Source organism: Colletotrichum godetiae, assembly GCF_030913485.1.
Source record: "Colletotrichum godetiae strain CBS 193.32 chromosome Unknown BDP55scaffold_18, whole genome shotgun sequence".
Lineage (NCBI taxonomy): Eukaryota > Fungi > Ascomycota > Sordariomycetes > Glomerellales > Glomerellaceae > Colletotrichum > Colletotrichum godetiae.
In genome coordinates this window covers 141,899-161,685 of record NW_026851266.1, presented here as the reverse complement: position 1 = coordinate 161,685, position 19,787 = coordinate 141,899, and the positions used below count along the sequence as shown (strand labels likewise).

The window sequence follows — 19,787 nt, the reverse complement described above, 5'->3', positions numbered from 1 at the left end:
TGATTTTGCGGTCACGTAGAGCAAGCATGTTTCCGCGTGGGAAGGGCGTAACACATGGCCACCACGTAATATATCAGTACATGTAGTGTTTAATAGACCAAAGAGTAAGACTGATACCTGCAGTGAAGTATCTATATGTCTTTCGAACAATTGTATCTGGGGTTTGAGTCTTATTACAACGTCGATTTTGTTTATGCTAGGAGTAGTAGACGGTCTGATATGACATCCTGGAAGATGAGAGTCTCAGGGCTTCGAGCCGTGAAATCGCTATGACTCGATGTCCGGTAAAAGAAAAGAGCCAACTCTATAGGTAATTAGCATGGTCCCTTCTAAGACTGTACGGGATTCAAGTCTCATACGTACCCGATCAATGCATAGCAAGCACACATGAGTGTTCCTTTGATACCCGGCATCTTCAAATTGCCCCTTCCATCGCTTAAGAGAAGCCGTGTTGATAGTGTGGCTGCGCCTAAAAGGGCAGCCGCTTCGAATAAGCTGAAGTCGAAAGAGGCATCTCGGTGCATGATCCAGCCTGCAAAAATGGTCAAGGGCGCTGCGCAAAGCGCGATCTGTATGGCTGAACCAGCTGCAACCGCGATGGCAAGATCTAGCTTCTCTTTTGACGCCATTGTTACGACAGTGACGTATTCTGCCACGTTGCCAATAACTGGCAGAATGATCAGGCCAATGAAAGACTCTGACAGATGGCCTTGATGTGTTATATCGTCAATAGTTCCGACAAGAAACTCGGTACACATTGACATCAAGGCCGAGCTTATGATTAATGCAATGACAGAAATCGCTTTCTCTCCCAAAGACCGCCGGGAGCTCTTATCGTGAATCGTTGCGACTTTCGAACGGCTGGTCTGGAAGATGCGTAATCTATTTGAGCAGGACCTTCGGTGACCGCCAATCCTGGTCTCAGAAGCATCTCGGACCCGGCCGAGTCGGCTAGGATCCGCAATCGAATGACAAAGTGACTGACGACTTAGTGCCTCTGAAATCTCGCATGAGCTCTCACGGCTTCCCCCTTGTTCGACCTTATCCTCTTTTCTTCCACGTTCTTCATCGCTATCCTCATGCGAAGATGCGGAACTTGAATAGAGCTCAATATTTCCGAGCTCTATGAAGGTATCTCTGCCGTCATTAACTTCGTTGGTGCCAGTTGTCATCCTCCCATCTAAATTCCCAGGCCGAGTGGTGCGAGGCGAGAATGCAGGGTTACATGGTACTATCGCACCACCATCTTCTAGATCCGTTGTGTCTAGCTGTTTTGCCGCAGAGATGTGTTGTTCTCTCAGTTCATGGACGAAGTAGAATATGTATATGAATAGAACCACGAATGATGAAGCTCTGCTCATTGTCAACATGGCTTCGTTCGCTCCATCACGTGCTTGAAACGTATGGCTGAAGGCTGCCTAGATGTCATGAGTATGATGCTCAGACTACCTTAGTATGAAATAAGTGGCTTCCACTTACTGGTATCAGAAGAACAAAAACTGAAACAAAGAGAAGGCAGCCCAGGAGTTGGGTCTCTGAAGTATTCAAGGCTGGCTCCTGTCGCGATATTCCGCAGACGCATAGGGCGGTGCCAAGAACTGGCAATAAGTTGACGAGCATTGAGCCAAGTATTGACGCTTGAACGACTTGTATCTGATTGTGTTTGAGGGCGATTCTAACTACATCAGCATCATGCAAACAGTTTGATGAGATATGGGGATATTGCGCTTACATGCTAGAATAATTGTCAGTATTATTGGCGTCTATAGCCATGAACTTCAGCCAAGCAACGGTAAGGCTTACAATAAGATTAGCTCCACGAGGTTTCCCATGGTAATGTTCAGCAAAGCTCCAACTGTGTCGCCAGCATCTGAAGCAATCATCTCGGTGGCTCCAGTGAGCAGGGAGGACAGCGGCACCACCGCTATGGCATTAGTGATGAATATGGCCAGAGGGGCTTTGTCGAACCAGAACGCCCAAACGCCGATGGGTACAAAGATGAGAAGGCAATTGAGCCACGAAGAAAACATTTTGTTTCGAATGGCTTTCTTGGCCTGCGGTGACTCGGCATGTTGTAGAAGATTCCTGTTTTCAGAGGGCGAAGGATCGCGTGAGATTGGACTAGCCTCAGAACCGGCAGCTTCGGAAAAGGTCAGATGTCTGTCGCCTCCGGGCATCCGAGGGTGCATGTCCAACGCGTGCAAGGACATTTTCCCCAACCAAGCATAAATATGAGACGAACTATATCACCAAAGGAAAGAATACCGTCATATGCTTACTATCGACCTCAAAATGAGGGGAGTGGTTCATAAAAAGCGTACCAGCACTTGAATGGTATGTTGTGGCGGCGCGAAGACACGTAATTGAGTAATTGTTACTTCTTTGAATCTCGCTTTGAATTTCAAAATCGTTCTCTACATATACCCAACATAAAAATCTTCTATGCCTGGTCCATCATAGTCACGTGTAGAATACGATGAGGTAGGCAGTATGAGGGATTTTGATATGCGGCACATAGCCTGTGGGGGACGCGTTTGATGAGAGCGATTTTCTGACAGAGGCCTCCGACAATTTACTGTGAGGTTGACTCTAGCCTCTTCGGAAGGTCTGCGAAGTTCAAATCCTTCTGTGGTTTAATCCTGGGGTAATTCGTTAACTTCTGTTGGGTGCCCATGCTGCGACTCGTTGTTTAGGGGGACATTGCACAAAGTTCCACACGACGATGGTCCCGATGATGATTTAGTCATAGCTCTCCAGCGCCCGCACGTCGCAGCCCAGATCGTGAAGCCGGATGAGTACACTATTTTTGATGTTTTAATCTTGGCATGCAGGATAGACCCGAAGACCCCTCAGATATCACATCAAACTCGCCTCTCCAGTCTCGAGCGATTCGCTACGAAGACCGCAAAGAAACAGAGGCTTGGGAGTGTTTGGACAGCATTTGAAAATGACATTGCGGCCAACTAATGAATGTAGGCTACTGATAAAATGTCTCCGGATACAGTGGTTATATACAAGACCGCATGTTCATAAAACAAGGAAGAATATTTTTACCCTTCGCATGGTATCGGTCGACAATGACAATGACTTTTTCCAAAGATTAGATAGAAGAGAAAATAGGCATTTCTACATACAGGCTAAGACACCGCTGCAAGGATTATGTTGAATAATCCTTCACAGCACAAGTATAGACAAGAGCACACTCGTTCGATGGTCATTTTCATCCGTCAGTGCCAGCCAGAAGCTCATCCAAGCTGCCAGAGGTGACCACAGTCACCTTCTCACAACGCTCAGGAGGGCATACTTCTTCGTAAGCCTTGGGAGTTCAATGTCAGCGTCTCATGGCGACCGGTCTGATATTCTTTGGGTGATGCTTACAATCAGCTTTCCAGGCTTCGTGGCGCAATCCTCGTTCAGAGGCACATGTCGAATCACAGACTCAGCCAAGGTGGTCGGGCCCCAGTTGAAGACAGTTGGCGTCAACGGCGCATTCTCGCGGCATTGATGAAGGTTATCTAGGTTTCTTCGCGTCAGAACGACATCCTCTTCCCATGCTCTGGAAGTAGAACCATTGGTACATACCTTCGAAGCGGGTGACGACGTCCAGAATGGTTGCGCCCCTTTGGCCCCGGCCTACGCCAGTCACACCCCAGTCGGTGCCGTTCAAGCGCTCGCCGATTCTAGTCACTGGCTGGTCCGGACCTTGGAACAGGACTGTATCGTACATTTTTAGTACTTGGCTCTTGAGATGAGCTGGATGCAAAGAAGACTTACTGCGAACATTAAAACCGGCCTTCACCAAGGCGGCAGTGTCGTTGCGAAGTTGCTTGTCGATCACGACTGCATCCGCATTCTGGGCAATCACGTAGGGGTGATATGCAGGAAGTCCTCTATCAGCAGTCAGTCATTCTTCGTGGTGTTCAGATTATTTTCAGGCTAGCTCACGTGTAGAAAACGTTTACATCGCCACATCCAACGTTGGAAGGGTATACGATCTTGGGGAGGTGGGGCTGTCCAACGAGTCCAGGAGCTGCCGCGGCGCTTCCCAGAAGAGCAAAGCTGAAAATGTTGGCCAAAGAGTAGTTCATTTTAAGTCTCGGATTCGAAGATGCCTTCGATGTTGCAAAAATTCGCGAACGACGACGATGTGTTCAAAGGTGAGGATCAACAGGAAGGTTTACTGTGGATGTTTGTGATGGTAAAGTACGGACGAGAACGTCGTTTTTGTAGTTTGGTGTTCGTTTCGAGCTTCTACACTATAACTCATCATCACGAAGTCGACGATACTTCATAAACTGTTAGCCGATGACTAATCGGCATAAATCGAGTCGCGATGTCGCGGAAGCACTTGACCAAAGCTGCGGGGCCTTCATACGTAGAGATATTGACAAGCCTGACCGATCGTTTAGTCATCTCTCAATCCCGATACCGAGATCTCAGTGTCTTCAATGAGGTCAATGATTGAGTCAATCAATCTCAGCCAAAGGACCAAGCGTACTAGGCGGCAAGTATGGCCTCAAGCGCAGTGTAAATGTATGATCTAATAATACTATCGCCATGGGCATGACTTGATTGCTCCGTGCTGCTGCGCGCTATGAAGACTGAATGTAGGCCAAAGCGACGTGAGATATTAGATTCAATAAGACCTCAGTCCTCTTCTACTGACATGTAATATGGAGTATACTCGTTTGACATCGTCTAGAATTGATTGTTACTGACATGCATTCCGGTTGCTTTTTGATGCTATTTACGAACATCTAGAACAGCTTCTGTTGATACGGACTATTGGCAACCTTAGGACAGAATTTAGTGATTATTCTGTTGGTTGTCTCCTATGAAATCGGCCTGATCGAGGGCCGTTTAGATGTGGAACAGCTCCGGGGCCCTAGACCCGCGATTCATCGGGGGTCATCGGAGCGCGAAGCGGGGCTCCACCGAAACCTTAACGGGACCGAGCCGGGTATCTTTCATGACCGAATGCAACATGGCACATTGCCTTGAAGTAGTATCTCACTACATCTTGATTAAAGGATTTACAAGGAAGCCTGATTTCTAAGTTTTGAATCAGTGTCTCCACGGTAGATTAAACCTTCGAAGCAATATTCATTCATTTCAACATTTGTAATCGACCCAGCTCCACGGAGGCAGGGGGAGAAATACTAGCTAGATGGCTAGGTAATGTATTGTCAAGGGCGTACATGAAGTGAAATCTATAATAGGCGGATATAATGGTGAAGTCTTGGGCAGCTCTTCTTACACAGATCAATTCCTTGTCTTTCATCCATTGATTCAGGACAACTGTAAACGCAACACCGCCATGCTTCTTCAACGTCTTCTGTTGCTCGCAGCCACGGCTGTCAGCGCTCAGCCGTATGATCGTTCTCTCCTTAATTTCGATTTCCCTTCCAATTCAACACCTCAACGCTTCACCATCAAGGTTGATGAATCCTTCTTGAACAACACCATCCAAAAGGTTCGCAGCTACCGCCCTACCTATGGGCTGTCTTCTACCTGGGATATCGAAGGGCCTCCCACTAGAAACCTGACCGATGTCGCGGAATATTGGGTCAATCAATACGACTGGAACAACGTTCAGGAAAAGCTAAACAACGACTTCGATCACTATGCAACGACTGTTTCGGGAGGCGAGAAGTATCCGTATCCCGTACCGCTACACTTTATCCATCATGTTTCAACCAGCACAAACGCCACACCACTGCTACTGCTTCACGGATGGCCATCAACAAATCTTGAGTGGTCCAAAGTCATCAAGCCTCTGTCAGAGAATTCCGGACAGCCATTCCACATCGTAGCACCGGATTTACCTGGATTCGGATTCAGCCCAGAGCCACAACACCCTGGGCTGGGTTTGCGAGAAATTGGATCGGCCTTTGACGCCCTGATGCACCAACTCGGTTACGAAAAGTATGGCATCGTTACTACCGACCTAGGATGGGTCACCGGAAGATGGATGACTATCGACGTTCGCGACAGTATTCTTGGCCACATGTGCGACTTCTTCATCGCCGAAGCAACGACTGAGGACCAGGCCCGACTGGCGCAGAATAAGACCACCGAGGAGGAAACACTATATATGGCCGCTGTCGACAAATGGTTCAGCTCGCATTGGGCATATTCTGTCGTTCATAGCCAGAAGCCCCTGACGATATCTCAAGCTCTAGCTGATAGCCCTGTTGGTCTGCTTGGCTGGTTCTGGGATGTCAACTATGCCACTTCCAATGGCTACCCATACACCAAAGAGGAGCTCATCACTGATGCAATGATGATGGCCATACCTGGACCATACGCGGGGATTCGAGCTTACTTGGGTTTTCAGGTTTGTGATACCCTTTTAAACGTGGTTTTTGTGAGTGTCGAAATTACTGACACCCATATTAGTCGCAATTTCCCCACACAGACGTGCCTACGGGGGTCTCTCAGTGGAGTATGGGCGATGGCCCGTTCCCCGACGTTGGAAATTTTGGCTTCGCGGTGAGTCCTCTCATGGGACACGTGTATCTAAACACTTAAACTGACTTTTTACAGCCAAGAAGTTGGGTTGAAAGGTCCGTCAACTTGGTGTATTTCGAGCGACATCAAAATGGCGGACACTTCCCAGCTGTCAGCCAGCCCGATCTGTGGATGAGTGACGTGCGGAGCTTCTTTTCCGCCCTACGCGTCTCGTCTTCTGTAAGAAAGCATGAGCTGTAGACTGTTGGGAGGAGACGACGACTTCTTTGGATGGTTGTCCAAGTCATTCAATGCAGGCGAAGAGGCCACTGGCGAAACAGGAGCCTCCATAATCGACGAAATTCTTGTTTATCGCATGGACTAGACCAAAGTCTTGGACATCATACCCTATTATTAGCTTGTAACGGTTCGTTTACCTGTACATTGGTCCCGTTGCATGTCTCAAGCGCTGTTAGCGTGTCCACGTATCATGCCACAACGCCACCGATGCGCAGCACCAGCCACGTCCCGTCTCTCCACGACTGGTGCTCAAGAGGATCCTGCAATATCCAAGACAGCTTTCATTGATCAAGACAGTGAAGCAAGTTCTCCCTGGAACTGGGGTCGACAAGCGGTGTGTCAGCGGCTGAGTGCAGAACCCCGCGCGGGCAGGGATACAGGCCCAATGGTAGAGCTGGAGGACAAACCATGCCAAGCAAGCTTGTATGACATCCAGTGATCTCCGCAGTCTAACAAGTGACGTCAACCCACTTTCCATGCCCACTGCCAAGGAACACGAATAACAAGCCACCGCGTAGTCTGGGCATCAAAAGCGCTCACCATCAGTCTCCCTTGTGATGTCGGGCTTCAGCTGGAGTGTTCTTGACTTTCCCCTGACTGATCCACCCTCTAAACTAGTTGACCCACTCTCGCAGTAACTCATTGATATATCATCATTGTCCCTTGAGGCACCTCGTCTTCCAACGCCGAGAACGACTTCGCTCACGTCTGCATTGTTCTTCTCACATATTCAGCATTCTTAATTCGCAATGGCAGGAATCGTAGACAAATTGACTGCCTCTGGAGGCACCGAATCTGCAGGTAGGCCAAACGCCTCTTCCAGTAGCTGAAGCACCTAGTTGTTTGGCAATTGGCGTCTAACATCTCATCAGGGTTCCTTAACGACATCATCGAGCAGTTATGGCCGAACATCAACGTTGCTGGCTGCAGGATGGTGAAGGAGATCGTCGAGCCCATGTTCGCTACAATGCTTCCTGGCCCCCTCGCCAGTCTCAAGTTTGTCAAGTTGGACCTCGGAACCATTCCCATGCGGGTATCAGAAGTGGACGTCCACAAGGTCGATAATGGTGGTATCAAACTTGACATGGATGTCATTTGGGAGGGAAAGAGTGACATTGAGCTCGATGGAAAGATGGTTCCCAAGCTGGTAAGACCCTGGCGTGAAGACTGTCGCTTGACTCGCGCATGGCTAAAATGAACAACAACAGGGCATCGAACACGTTCATCTGAAAGGCAGACTTTCGATCTTGCTTGCACCACTCACAAATATCATCCCCCTGGTCCGTCACCTCACATAATATCTTCCAAGTCGGTGTATGTACTAACATATGAACAAGATTGGAGCCGCACAAGTCGCCTTCATCAACCCGCCAGAGCTCAAGCTCGATTTCACCAATGCTGCGAACATCGCAGACTGGGCTTTGGTTGACAAGGCCGTGCGCAAGGTCATTCTTGACATCATCGCGTCCATGGCTGTGCTCCCCAACCGTTACCTCGTGAAGCTCGACAGCAACAACGACTACTTCCGAACGTACTTGCCTCACCTGGGGGCCCTTCGCCTTACCATTGAGAGAGCAATTGGCATCAGCGGCCCCAAGAAGAGTGGTGCCAAGAGGCTGTTGGCCAAGATCGTCAAGGATGTTCCCGACTGTTATGCGAAGGTGAACGTCGGTGCCGAGGAGGAGTGGCGCACCTCCGTCAAGAAGAACGATCACGACCCGGAGTGGAACGAGACTCACGACTTCCTCGTTGCAGACTACGACCAGCGCATCTTTATTGATGTACAAGACGATGACCTTGGCGGCGATGATGACATCGGTATCGCGACTACAACCGTCAAAGACATTCTGCTCAATGGAGGCTCCCAAGAGTTAGCCCTCACCCACAAGGACGAACCTACCGACGCCAAGATTGTCGTTCACGCCAAGTTCTACAACTTTGTCGACAACGCTGAAGCCATCACAACCACACAAAGCGAGAACGAGCATCAAATCGTCGGCCTCGCCACCGTGCTCATCGCCAGCGCCCTCGGCTTGCAGGGCCAGCGCGACGAGCTGAACCCCAGCATCAAGGTAACATGGGGCGCAAAAGAATTCCGCACCGCAACTAAGACCTACACTCCGGGAACGGACATCTTCAACCCATCTTTCGACCAGGCTTTCAGAATCCCAGTGACAGCGGACTTGCTTGCCAACCCTGCCAACTTCAAAATCTCTTTGCTCAACAAGGCTGATGAGACTGGGGCTGTCGAGATTCCTTTCCAGGATGTTCTTCAGGCGCCTGGCTTGGTCAAGGAGGAGAGCTTTGATGTTGGATCTGGTGCAACTGTGAGAGCTAGCATCTCTCTTCGCGGCTTGCAGGTGGCGCATTGATGGACTCACGATTTGACGACTTGCTCATGTATAACTACACGATAATACACGATTGAATGAGACCGTTGAAGATGAAATATGGCCCCAGTGATATAAAAGCTACGATCTACGTGAGGTTGAGCGTCTGTACCTCAGTCGTTCCCTTCAAAAGCTCGCCATCCATAATGCCATGAACGTAGGCCTCGCCAATGATCCGAGAGCATTTAGCCAAGGAGCTGGATGAGATGATGAACGGTGCGTCTGCACCAAGGATTATCCGAACCTTATCGTCTACGGACGATGCCAGTGGCGCTAGTCCGATATACCCTCCGTCAGTTACAAAGGGCTGTCTGCCCACGAGTTTGGCGATCGCAACGTTCACGTACTTCAGGCCCTCGTAAACCTTTCTCTGTCGCAAAGCTTGGTAAGACAGAAACATTTCCGCGGATGCCCGTTCCGTCTCCCAGTTGTATGCAAACTCTCGATCGGCGATTGGAGTTCTCCACAAGGCCTCTCGCAGAGCTCGGTCGGTATTGTACACAGTAGGGGTACCTGCTAAGATGGCATCAAGATCGTCCAGCCACAGGTCTAGTAACGATGCTCGGATGCCATCTGCGACATCCGATTTCAATCCTTTGAACCTTCCAAATGGCATTCCTTGCTTCACGATTTTGCCGACTCTAATGGCCTTCAACGATAATGGGATCACGAACCGATTCTCTTCCAAGAATGCGGCCGAAAGAGACTGAGAGAGTGATCCGGAGGCCGTGTATGCCTTTTCTCTGTTTTTGCCTCGTACCATGAACAGGGATGGAGCGTTCAGCGGCTGAGCCAGGTATTTCGAAGACCAGTCGGGTGCCCATGAAGGTTTGCGAATGAACGATGCGGCGGCATTGTGTACGCCCCCGGGCCCGGCGAATGATAGTATTCTTGGGCCATAGTAGATCAGACAGGCTTTGGCAACTTCCGTGCGAATCCTTTGCCAATCTTTGTTGTACTGGACTGGGATTGACGGGCTCGAATCAGGGCTGATCAAGCCTAGAAGCGAGAAGACGTAGTCTCGCTGATCAGAAGCCTGGAGCTGGGCTTCATTGGACGTCCTCCTGAGCAAGGAGAAAAGGGTGAGTAGTGAAGAGTCTGGTCGAGTGAAAGCAACGGGCGTTACCCTGTCTAGAGCCGCCGCGAGAAAAGCCACCAGCGCGGAGCTGTCCCGCCTCCCAGTACCCGAGCCGACAATGTTCAAGTAGTCGCGTACACCACAAAGCACCCAGAACCCGTCGTAGAATGCATCCCAGGACATCCAAGTATCACCGCAACAGACCAAGCAGTCCTTCGATAGCACGCGTTCCTGGATCACCCAGACGCGCCTGAACCAGGAACGTTCAAACAAGGAGCCAATAGCTTTCAATCTCGCAGAATTTTTGCGACAAAGCTCTCCTGTTATCTCTCTGAGTATGGTCTGGACCTTGTCCACCATCATATTGACAGCTATCTTGGCGAATGGGAACTCGGACCATGACATGACAGCAAACACTCCCGAATCTGCCAACTTGTCCAAGTCGAGAAGGGTGTTCATCGCAAGATCGCTGTCCACGCTTGCAGAGCCTAGCCAAATAACAGTTTTTGCGGCGTTTTGGTAGATTTCTCTCACATAAGACACCTGTTGGTTTCTTTCTGCTTCGTCCCGTTGATTGATGCACAGAGCGTCGACCCAAAAGGTTGAGCCGAGGTTCTCATCAATTCGCCCAGCAGCCAAGTGTCTCAACGCCGCTTCCAGATTCGTGGTAACTTGAACCCACTGACCATCTACCAGGATGCCTTTTGTGATGCTGGCATCTCCCCATGTGTATGAAACTGCCGTGTAGCATTGCTGCTCATCAAGTCTGGCTTGCTTCAGACGACAGCGAACGGATGGCGGAGTAGCACCTGGTTCTTTTATTCCCAAAGGCTCTATTTCGATGAGGCGGAACTCCTTCTTTTCCGGGTCTAGCGGTTCATATTGGAGGGACTCCAGGCTGCCAACCAGCTGGTGTTCGGCCATTGCAAACCACATGCATTATTCTCCTCACTTCAACTGCGTTGATCGTGATTTGATTGTTGCTATGTGATTCCCGAATGAGCTGGGATGGTTGGTTGCAGACGTAAGATTTCTTGCAACTTGTTGCTGTGCCCCTCTCTCATTAGGCATCTCTGCCGACAGCCCGACATGCTGCAGAGGGCCGAATCTTGCAAAAGTTGACTGAACCAATCATGAGCCGCTGCGGTACCGAGTCATATCTTAGCAGCGAGTCGCATGTCCGGAGGTGGGCATGGCCATGCTCCGAGTACTACATACTTTGTAGGCACTTTGAGTCACCATTGTTATACTGACCACTTCACATATTACTTACTATAGCGCGACAGCTAAGATCCAAATCATCATGAACGATACCACTGGAAGCTGCGCGAAGATAAGCAGCTAGGTTAAGGACGATCTATGGAAAGGACGCTTTGCGATCTAGCTGCGTTTTCCTTGCCCCGATCTTCCTAGTTCTTGTGCGCAGTAACTTTGACCCAGAAGTTATCTTGCATGAACATGTTGTGATTCACGCTATGCCAAGGCTTCGCAGGATCCAAGATCTGAAAGTCAAAATTGCGAAGCAACTATGGGAATTTGTACATGTCAGCATCTCGACTCTTTACACCGCCGCAGCACTTTCAAATTCGGGAAAGAGGATTCGGGAAAGAGGGAAGTAGACACTCACTTCAAAAAACACCTTGTTCAACTCCAGGAACGCAACATTTTTACCCGCACAACCCCATCGCCCATATCCAAAAGCGAACTCAGTAGTCTTCTGCATCTTATCCTTCGTCGCCTCGTCCGCCTCGATCCACCGCTCAGGCCGGAAGAGGTCCGCGTCTTTACCAAAGACATCGACGCGGCGCAGCGTGCCCCAGACATTCTGGGCGATGCGCGTCCCCCCGGGGATGAAACGTCCGTCAATGGTATCTCCTCCGGCAGGTGTTTCCTTAGCGCAAAGACCCGTGAAGGGAGCACACATTCGGAGACCCTCATAGATTATGGCCTACGGTTGATCAGCAAAGTCTCCATACGAAATGTGGTTCTGTAACTGAGGAGCTGACCTGGAGGTATGGCAACGTTTTACTCTCCTCACTGGTAATGGGCGAAGAGATGTGGCCTTGAGTGATAGCTGTAGCAATTTCACTTCGTAGAGTGCAATATGCGAGGGGAGATGTCATCAGATTGAGGAGAGTTGTCCGGATTGCTGTTGCGGTCGTGTCTGATCCAGCAACAATCTGGAAGAGAACTTCGGTTTCACATTCACTCTGGCTGACGCCGTGCCGAATAAAGGCACCCTGTTCATTCTCAGCTCTGCTCCAAATGAAAGGTGAAAAGGTCGACATACCAGCATATCCGGTCGCTCCTTTGCATCCGCGCCGAAACGTTGTCCTACAACCTCCTTGGCGACTCTACGTTCCGGTCAGCATCGAATCATTGTGCTACTCAGTGTATAGAGGAAGCAAAACCTACCCCATCAACTTTCCCAACCCGCTCTTATCAGTATGTTTTGGACCAACCGCGCCCAGGACGGGCTTGGAAAACATAACGCTGGCAAGCCACGGCACCTCACTGCAGAGCTGCAGAATCGGTATAGCCGCTTCCGTCGTGCTGATGTAGTCATGGACATCCGAATCAGTAATCAAGTATCCAAACTCTTTGCCGTACGCAACTCTGGTGATAACATCCAAGGTAAAGTACTGCGCTGTCCTACCCAGATCCATCGGCCTGACCTCGTCGTTGGTAGTGACATACTTCCTCTGGATGAGGTCCACGAAATTAGCAACCTGGGAGTTGATGTCGTCTTCGAGCGCGAGGTTCTCCTTGCCGGCGTACCCGGCCGCGGTCTTGGCTTTGAGCTTGTCGTGTGCGCCCGCGTCGCGCAGGCTGAACATGCTGTCCTTGTGGGGGTTCAGCTTCGTGGTGTCGTACCAGCTTGATCGGCCGTAAGTTGAGCGTGCGGCATTCATGCGGCGGAGGATGTCCGGGTCGTCGGTGACGAGGTCATTGGGGCCGATGCGGACTAGAGAGCCGTGCTTTCTATTGAGTTTGGTAAAGTGCTCGGCTGGTCGACCGGAGCGTGCATTTGATAAGAGCCATAGGTAGGAGAATCGTCCGACGAAAGGGCCGGGGAAATCGCGAAGACGGCCGTAGGCTATGACGGATGAGATGACATAGTAGACGATGAAAGCAAAGCTAAGATAGAGCAGCGATAAGCCGCCATTCAAGTACGATGTGAAATCCGATAGAGCCATGTCTCGTAGGCTCGTCGCTCAGTTGTTCGATGAAGGCAGACTTGAGTTGAGTTCGACTTCAATCGACAATCTTCTGTTCGGCGGCAACCCTCTATTTCAATACCGGCAGTGGTCATCTTCTACTTTTCAGGCTTGCCCCGTGTACTAGTATGGAATTGACGTGACCCCCTGCCATATCAACGTGTCGAACGTTGCAACCCCGCTTCTCGTTACATCGTTCGGGGTTCCAAAGACGTCTTGAGGATGACAGTGTCACCGGGGTTCGCGCATCAGCAGGCTTGGTGGGACTTGGCCATTGTTACCAGAAGTCCCAAATGCTGATCGTGAATCGACCTCGAATCGGACAACCTATCTGGAAAAGTCGCACTGCCCAGCATTTTGCACCATTTTATTGCAGAAATCTAGTCTATCGATGCTCAGTGATATCCAATGGCGAGTTACCTGTCGAACTTGGGCAAGACGTGAATGGGAGATCGGCAATTAGAGAATTGAAATGTTAATGATGGTGATTGGACGTTTTGGGAGGAAACGTTTAGAGGGGAGGCAGCTTATGTGGGTTCCTCGACTCTGTCTTGTGTAACGTACGGAGTACAGGCAGGGAGTACGGATATGTCGGCGTAAGCACTTGCGCTTTTGTGGTTACAACGGATGTGCCATGATGGATCGCCGCCGGACTCTGATAGAATTCGGAATGGGCAAAAGAGCAAGGTCTTGGTGTCTTGGTAAGCTGCTGCTATTCAAATATCTTTAACTTGATGCCAAGGCTGTACTCCTTACTGATAGCTAGACTTTGTCGACGACCCATACCAGGCCCACAGACACGAGATGGAGGAGTAATAGAGGAGATATTATTGGCTGGAGAAGGGGAAGTAACAAGGTGACAACGCAGGATAAGCATAATGGCAGCAAGCATTGCGACAAAGTCTGTGGTGGTTGAGGAACAGCTTGAGGCAAAGACGAGTTCGGTTGAACTTTTGTGAAGGCCGCGGTGACCTGGAAGTCTGCACCGGGGAAACACATGGATGGATCGCGATAGATCGATTGATGAGAAGTGGAGATGTGAGAAGTGAACATGTGGTTGTCTGGATTAAAAGCACAATAGCATACAACTTCCGTCCGTAACTTGACGGAACGGCCTTCCTCATCTTTCTTTAGGTGCTCCAGCCTTCGCCGTCCGCGTGTTGGGATTGCTCGGTCGAGTGTCGACCGTTATTGGTACACTTTCTTCTATAGTACAGTCGTCTTCGTCGCCACGATCGGCCCGGTCGTTTCTTTATATCCTTATTGAGGCGCCTTGGTGCGCAGCTGGACACCATGCCACTGCTTCATCATATCGCCCAAGACGGCATTGACCATGCGCTGCTGCTTCAGCATATTGGCGCCCTTGAACTTAGCCGAGGTGATGTCGATGGCGTACATGGAACCGCATCCGCCCGAAACGTCTTGTACAATGAGCTCCGAAGGCGCGAACTCGGCGGTCAGCTTATCCCATATCGTTGACTCGGCATCGTCAAGGTGGTCGGGCTTCTCGAGGGCTATCGGGGTCTCGGTCGCGGAGGAGTAGGAGCGCTTGGAGCTCGATCGGAGGTTGATATGAGGTGATGACCGGATCGCGAGGACAGATCTCTTGACTAGTGGGTTGGTAGGAGTAGATCGAAGAGTGTAGCTTCTTGCTGCGATCGAGAGACTTGAGAGGGGAGCTTTGGTAATGAGGGCATTCAAAGCGGGCTTGGGGAGCGCAATTGCGCGACGGCACGCTCTGCAAAACATGTTGACCAGGTTTTGTTTGACGTATTAAGGATTCAATTTGTAACTAAAGGATGTTGGCGATAGCTTCAAATAGAGTCGCTGAGAGCTTTTGCTGTCGCTGTCGCTGTCGCTGTCGCTGTCGAATCGAGATCCTAAAATAAATCGGAGAGTTTTGGGTGGGAAGCTTCAATTCAGAATTTCTAAGCTCACGGCTGTTGACGTCAACAAGGAACTGGTGAGCAGCCGGGATTTAGCCGGATACCGTGTGGAGGGTACAGTGTGAAAGAGTCTACACGGTGGCAGAGTGAGATGAGTGGCTCGGTAAGAAACAAGTGAGATTCACTCTCATCAAGCACACTCACTCACATGCCTCTCACATGTCACTCACTTGAGCTTCACACCTTTCCAGTCAACAAGCAACCTGATGTAATAAGTGCGTAAGCCAAACAAAGAAAAAAAAAGGAAAAAATTCTGGCCATCTCATTAGAGTCACAAAACGGCTAACATGGATCACAGGGACTGGAAATTTGAAGGGGCTAATGCGACAGCACCTTCAACCACCATGGGCTACATCATCACCCTCAGCTCTCCTGCTTCACATGCAGATGTCCCCGCTAGTACAGGCCACTCTAGACGGCGGGAAAATTATCTCTGCATCTCCAATCTGCCAGCCATGCCGCATCTCTTACCTACATCCGCCAAATCACCCCGGCAAATTCTCCCAGTTCGAGATCACCCTGTCCAGCTTACCCCAGGACCAAGGGCCGTCAATAGCGTTCTCCCCGCATCTCCCCGCATTCTTCTCCAATGATTTACCCCAGGTCGTAAAAGCTGCTAAGTCCGACACTAGAGATTAGAGGCGACGAGGTTCTCTTGCGGTTTTTGTCAAATTCCTCCAATCAGGCGTGTCAGGGTTTCGGCCGGCAACACTTTTCCAAGCGGTATGGCAATGAACGTGAGGAACACGATGAACGCATCAGGGGGACAGCGAGCTTCGATGCTACGCTGGAAGGGCGTATAAAACGTGGTACATAGAGGAAAGGGGACGCCGAGTGGAAAAGAGAGGGAAGGAGCACCAGAAAAGAGCAGCAGCTTGATCCTCCTTCTTGTTCTCATGGCTCGGTTGTCCTTTTTGTTTTCCGCAGCTGCGGCTTGCTTCCTCCAGGCCGTGGCAGCTCAAGACCCTACAGCCCAGGTCCTCAATGGCACTTATCAAGGCCGGCATCTTGCTGAATGGGACCAAGATGCCTTTCTCGGTGTCCCTTTTGCGCAACCTCCAGTCGGACAGCTCCGGTACAAGTGGCCTCAAAGCCTCAACACTTCCTTCGAAGGGACGAAAGATGCCACGGAACAAGGCTACAGTTGTATGCAGTTTAGAGGGACTTTCAACATGTCTGAGGACTGCTTGACCCTCAATGTGGTTCGTCCTGCTGGAAAGCCCGAGAAGCCGCTACCGGTTCTCGTTTGGGTCTTTGGGGGTGGTTTATACACTGGGTCCATTGTAAGACGATATCTACCTTGGAACATCAAATATTAGGACTGACCTGTATACAACGCAGGCCGACCCTCAATACAACCTCTCGGGCATTGTCAAAGTCAGTCAGGACATGGGCCAGCCCATCATCAGCGTCGCCATGAACTACCGTCTGAACATGTACGGCTTCCTCCAAACACCCCAGATTCTTGCCGAAGGCTCCGCCAACGCGGGTCTGCTTGACCAGAGGTTGGCGCTCCGGTGGATACAGGAGAACATCGCGGCCTTTGGTGGAGACCCAGACCGGGTGACGATCTGGGGCGAGAGTGCCGGGGCCCAGAGCATCGCCTACCACATGTTTAGCTACGACGGCCGGGACGACGGTCTCTACCGCGCCGCAATCCTCGAGAGCGGTGGGCCCACGGGCGCCCAGGTGCAGGACTTGGCTTACTACAACGCACCTGTCGAGAACCTTACGCGCAGCGTCGGCTGTTGGACCGCCAAAGACCAGTTGGCTTGCCTTCGCGGCCTCAGCCAGACACAACTCTTTGCAGGAAACCCCAGTCAAGTGTGGAACCCGATGATTGACGGGGACTTCCTGACGGGGTACCCGAGCCAACTGATCCGCGAGGGCAAGTTCAACAAGGTGCCTCTCTTAACAGGCGCCAACAGCGACGAGGGCATCAACTTTAACCCCAACAGCCCGAAACCAAACACCGAAACGGACCTCTTCAACGGCTTCACCTGGTGGCGCTCTTACGCTCTCTCCCCGCCTACGATCCGGAAACTCTTTGAGCTATACCCCAACGACCCCTGCACACAACCGCCGCTCTCCATCACAAACTGCTCCGTGTACCCGGAGTACGGCCTGCAGTGGCGACGGGGCGCCTCCATCGGCGGCGACCTCGTCATGATCTCGGGCCGCCGAAAGATGTGCGAGCTCTACGCCGTCTCGCAGCCCGTGTACAGCTACCGCTTCGACCAGCTGCTCTGGAACCGCAAGCAGATTGAAGGTGTGCGGCACTTTGACAATGTTGCCTACAGCTTCCAGAACATTTCTGGCCTGCTCGGGCCGTCGCCGCAGTATGATAGCCACGTGCGCTTCGCCCGCGCCATCGGGGAGGCCTATGTGCGGTTCGTTTACGAGACAGATCCGAACCCGAAAGCTGGTAGTAATGGGACATTTACGAATGGCACATCGCTGTTGCCGTATTGGCCCAAGTATGACTTGAGCGCTCCCAAGAACTTGGTGTTGAACGCATCCAAGAGCTTTGTGGAGGATGACACGTGGAGGAAGGAGGGTATAGACTTCATCAACACCTACGAGGTTGCGAGGGAGCTTCTTGCATGATAGACTGGTATGCGTCTGGAACTCCCGAGGGCTTGTCTAGCATCAGACCGCAGATGGGTAACCGGCATCGTCCAGCGTACAGTGTACATAGATGATACAACAATAAGCAATGTTAGTCAATCACGGTGTGCTACGGATACTTACTTATCTTGCCCACTTACTTCTTTTCGTACTAGTGGAGACTGCCTCGATCTTCCGCCCTCGCCGTTAGGCCAAGAAGACAGGGCGACTCTTGCTATGGTCCATGGAGCCCGGTCACCGCCCAGCCGCCCGTCGACCCTGCCCCCTCTCTTCCCGGGGCGGACTGCGACGGTCGCATCCGACGATCTGTAAGGTACAACCTTATTGCGACCAAACAATTGGGATGATGGTCGGGCGACAGCATTGGCGTGCATCTGAAGACAACTATGTTGGCCAAGAGCCGTGACTGTCTCCCGTTGCGGTGTAGAAGAGTTGTTTGCTCAACTACCTACCTTAGTGCCGGCTCTTACATGGCTGATTCGATGTTTGATGAGAGTCGCACAGTATCAACATCTTTTTTGTATCATGATATGATACTTATAAATCGCCGCATGTGAGTTGCACACGACTAGGTAGTTTTACGATTATGAGTAATCGGAAATCGAAGTCGGATTCGCGGAGGCTGCTATGTGTACGGAGTATTTCCATATCTTCCAGACTTATCTCGGTGAACTGAGGATGCGACTCTATCTACGCCAAACTGTGATTGAATGCGGAAGTTAGTCGGCTCAATAAGAACGTCTTCAGGTCTTTCTGAAGAGCACAAAACCCATTGGATACTACGTGTAGTCCGCTGCATGACGATGTATGTTGTTGAATCAACCATGAACAGAGTTCGGCGCCATAGTAAGGTTAAACGCCTTTGTGTTTGCCAATGTTCTATTTACATTAGAGACCCCTACAACAGTGCAGGCCGCCTGGAGGATATGTGTCCAGGTCATCCCTGGCAGGACGAGAGTCAGTAATCATTTATTCGCAATTTTTAGGTTCAAGCAAGCGGGGTCAATTGTCTGATGAGCCTCTCTAGTTGCCCATCTCGCTGTAACCTCTTCGTTGATTTGCAGCAAATACCAAAAAAAAATGTAACTGAATCGTGCAATGCTTCGCCGTTTCCAGGTTCTCCGTCAGCCGAACGGTCGAACGCTGAGAAGAAGCGCATATCAAAAGTTCTCTCATTTTCAGCTGGACCCAGTCCCTCGCCCAGAATACGAAGACTCCAAAGCTTAACGAGAGCAGATTACTTTAGGTGGGGGAGATCCCCGCGGCCTCTTCCCGAGCTTCCCAGATCGCCTTAGTAGCCCAGCCGGGACCCAACTCCTTTGGGCTATAGGCGAAAGGAACCGTCGTTCTGTCGGCGCTGGTCCGGGCGTATCAACACAGGGCCGCGGTTCATTATGTGGTTTTGAGTCTTCAGGCTTTCACTTCAGGGCATATCAATGTTCCCAACTGTACCATATTGTGTCCCCAGAGATGCAGAGAACTCGGAGGGACTCGAGTATAGTTTCCTGCGGAGACAGTCCGATACGTAATGACAAACCTAAAGCGATATCTTGCGCTTTTGAACTGAGACCAGGCCGCGAAGATCCTTCTGCCGTCTGCGAATTTGCCCTGCTAGCCATACGGCGCAGCAGCGAACATGCAGCGTCGCACAGCCGCCCGCATCCCGCGAACCTTTGCGTCCGGTCTAGGGCCGGGGCCTGGTCACCGCGTTATCGACTTTTCGGCAGGTGAATCGGATGGAGTCCCAGAAGGACGAGAAGCCATGGATGATGGGACG

General features: G+C 50.9%; 9 protein-coding genes across 9 annotated transcripts; 4 read left to right on the top strand and 5 right to left on the bottom strand.

The window, feature by feature from the left end:
- Positions 1-158: 158 nt before the first annotated feature.
- BDP55DRAFT_661912 (uncharacterized protein) lies at positions 159-2,548 on the bottom strand. Its single transcript, XM_060574762.1, has 5 exons — positions 1,804-2,548; positions 1,772-1,774; positions 1,480-1,675; positions 364-1,418; positions 159-304 (listed from the first exon to the last, which is right to left on the bottom strand). The coding sequence occupies exons 1-5, from the start codon at positions 2,208-2,210 to the stop codon at positions 268-270; spliced, it is 1,698 nt and encodes a 565-aa protein (XP_060430166.1). The 5' UTR covers positions 2,211-2,548; the 3' UTR covers positions 159-267.
- Positions 2,549-3,220: 672 nt separating this feature from the next.
- BDP55DRAFT_728016 (uncharacterized protein) lies at positions 3,221-4,088 on the bottom strand (the record flags this gene model as incomplete). Its single annotated transcript, XM_060579388.1, has 5 exons — positions 3,221-3,316; positions 3,379-3,515; positions 3,583-3,714; positions 3,775-3,890; positions 3,946-4,088. 5 exons carry the CDS (start codon positions 4,086-4,088, stop codon positions 3,221-3,223), a joined length of 624 nt encoding a protein of 207 aa, XP_060430165.1.
- Positions 4,089-5,085: 997 nt separating this feature from the next.
- Positions 5,086-7,021, top strand: BDP55DRAFT_661911 (putative epoxide hydrolase). The gene is made up of 2 exons (XM_060574761.1): positions 5,086-6,337; positions 6,400-7,021. The coding sequence occupies exons 1-2, from the start codon at positions 5,318-5,320 to the stop codon at positions 6,529-6,531; spliced, it is 1,152 nt and encodes a 383-aa protein (XP_060430164.1). The 5' UTR covers positions 5,086-5,317; the 3' UTR covers positions 6,532-7,021.
- A 207-nt stretch (positions 7,022-7,228) lies between these two features.
- On the top strand, positions 7,229-9,199 carry BDP55DRAFT_661908 (C2 domain-containing protein). Its single transcript, XM_060574760.1, has 4 exons — positions 7,229-7,551; positions 7,623-7,897; positions 7,959-8,030; positions 8,088-9,199. Exons 1-4 carry the CDS (start codon positions 7,500-7,502, stop codon positions 9,120-9,122), a joined length of 1,434 nt encoding a protein of 477 aa, XP_060430163.1. The 5' UTR covers positions 7,229-7,499; the 3' UTR covers positions 9,123-9,199.
- BDP55DRAFT_661907 (heterokaryon incompatibility protein-domain-containing protein) lies at positions 9,146-11,363 on the bottom strand. The gene has a single exon (XM_060574759.1). The coding sequence runs from the start codon at positions 11,152-11,154 to the stop codon at positions 9,229-9,231; it is 1,926 nt and encodes a 641-aa protein (XP_060430162.1). The 5' UTR covers positions 11,155-11,363; the 3' UTR covers positions 9,146-9,228.
- Positions 11,364-11,434: 71 nt separating this feature from the next.
- Positions 11,435-13,572, bottom strand: BDP55DRAFT_110055 (cytochrome P450). Its single transcript, XM_060565375.1, has 5 exons — positions 12,634-13,572; positions 12,509-12,572; positions 12,225-12,458; positions 11,846-12,166; positions 11,435-11,744 (listed from the first exon to the last, which is right to left on the bottom strand). Exons 1-5 carry the CDS (start codon positions 13,413-13,415, stop codon positions 11,628-11,630), a joined length of 1,518 nt encoding a protein of 505 aa, XP_060430161.1. The 5' UTR covers positions 13,416-13,572; the 3' UTR covers positions 11,435-11,627.
- Positions 13,573-14,696: 1,124 nt separating this feature from the next.
- Positions 14,697-15,185, bottom strand: BDP55DRAFT_551085 (bola-like protein; the record flags this gene model as incomplete). The annotated part of the gene is made up of 1 exon (XM_060569087.1): positions 14,697-15,185. The coding sequence occupies one exon, from the start codon at positions 15,183-15,185 to the stop codon at positions 14,697-14,699; it is 489 nt and encodes a 162-aa protein (XP_060430160.1).
- A 336-nt stretch (positions 15,186-15,521) lies between these two features.
- BDP55DRAFT_110017 (uncharacterized protein) lies at positions 15,522-16,150 on the top strand. Its single transcript, XM_060565374.1, has one exon. The coding sequence runs from the start codon at positions 15,704-15,706 to the stop codon at positions 16,019-16,021; it is 318 nt and encodes a 105-aa protein (XP_060430159.1). The 5' UTR covers positions 15,522-15,703; the 3' UTR covers positions 16,022-16,150.
- Positions 16,151-16,278: 128 nt separating this feature from the next.
- On the top strand, positions 16,279-17,989 carry BDP55DRAFT_550946 (carboxylesterase; the record flags this gene model as incomplete). The annotated part of the gene is made up of 2 exons (XM_060569072.1): positions 16,279-16,665; positions 16,724-17,989. 2 exons carry the CDS (start codon positions 16,279-16,281, stop codon positions 17,987-17,989), a joined length of 1,653 nt encoding a protein of 550 aa, XP_060430158.1.
- Between the last annotated feature and the right edge of the window lie 1,798 nt (positions 17,990-19,787).

Coding starts and splice junctions, on each gene's coding strand:
- BDP55DRAFT_110017 (XM_060565374.1), top strand. CDS start 15,704: ATGCGACAGCACCTTCAACCACCATGGGCTACATCATCACCCTCAGCT.
- BDP55DRAFT_661908 (XM_060574760.1), top strand. CDS start 7,500: ATGGCAGGAATCGTAGACAAATTGACTGCCTCTGGAGGCACCGAATCT. Junction 7,552..7,622: donor TGGAGGCACCGAATCTGCAG/GTAGGCCAAACG, acceptor ACATCTCATCAG/GGTTCCTTAACGACATCATC. Junction 8,031..8,087: donor TCACAAATATCATCCCCCTG/GTCCGTCACCTC, acceptor CATATGAACAAG/ATTGGAGCCGCACAAGTCGC.
- BDP55DRAFT_661907 (XM_060574759.1), bottom strand. CDS start 11,154: ATGTGGTTTGCAATGGCCGAACACCAGCTGGTTGGCAGCCTGGAGTCC.
- BDP55DRAFT_110055 (XM_060565375.1), bottom strand. CDS start 13,415: ATGGCTCTATCGGATTTCACATCGTACTTGAATGGCGGCTTATCGCTG. Junction 12,573..12,633: donor GGGTTGGGAAAGTTGATGGG/GTAGGTTTTGCT, acceptor ACCGGAACGTAG/AGTCGCCAAGGAGGTTGTAG. Junction 12,167..12,224: donor AAACGTTGCCATACCTCCAG/GTCAGCTCCTCA, acceptor GATCAACCGTAG/GCCATAATCTATGAGGGTCT.
- BDP55DRAFT_661912 (XM_060574762.1), bottom strand. CDS start 2,210: ATGTCCTTGCACGCGTTGGACATGCACCCTCGGATGCCCGGAGGCGAC. Junction 1,419..1,479: donor TTTTTGTTCTTCTGATACCA/GTAAGTGGAAGC, acceptor CATGACATCTAG/GCAGCCTTCAGCCATACGTT. Junction 305..363: donor GCTTGCTATGCATTGATCGG/GTACGTATGAGA, acceptor AATTACCTATAG/AGTTGGCTCTTTTCTTTTAC.
- BDP55DRAFT_661911 (XM_060574761.1), top strand. CDS start 5,318: ATGCTTCTTCAACGTCTTCTGTTGCTCGCAGCCACGGCTGTCAGCGCT. Junction 6,338..6,399: donor GAGCTTACTTGGGTTTTCAG/GTTTGTGATACC, acceptor CACCCATATTAG/TCGCAATTTCCCCACACAGA.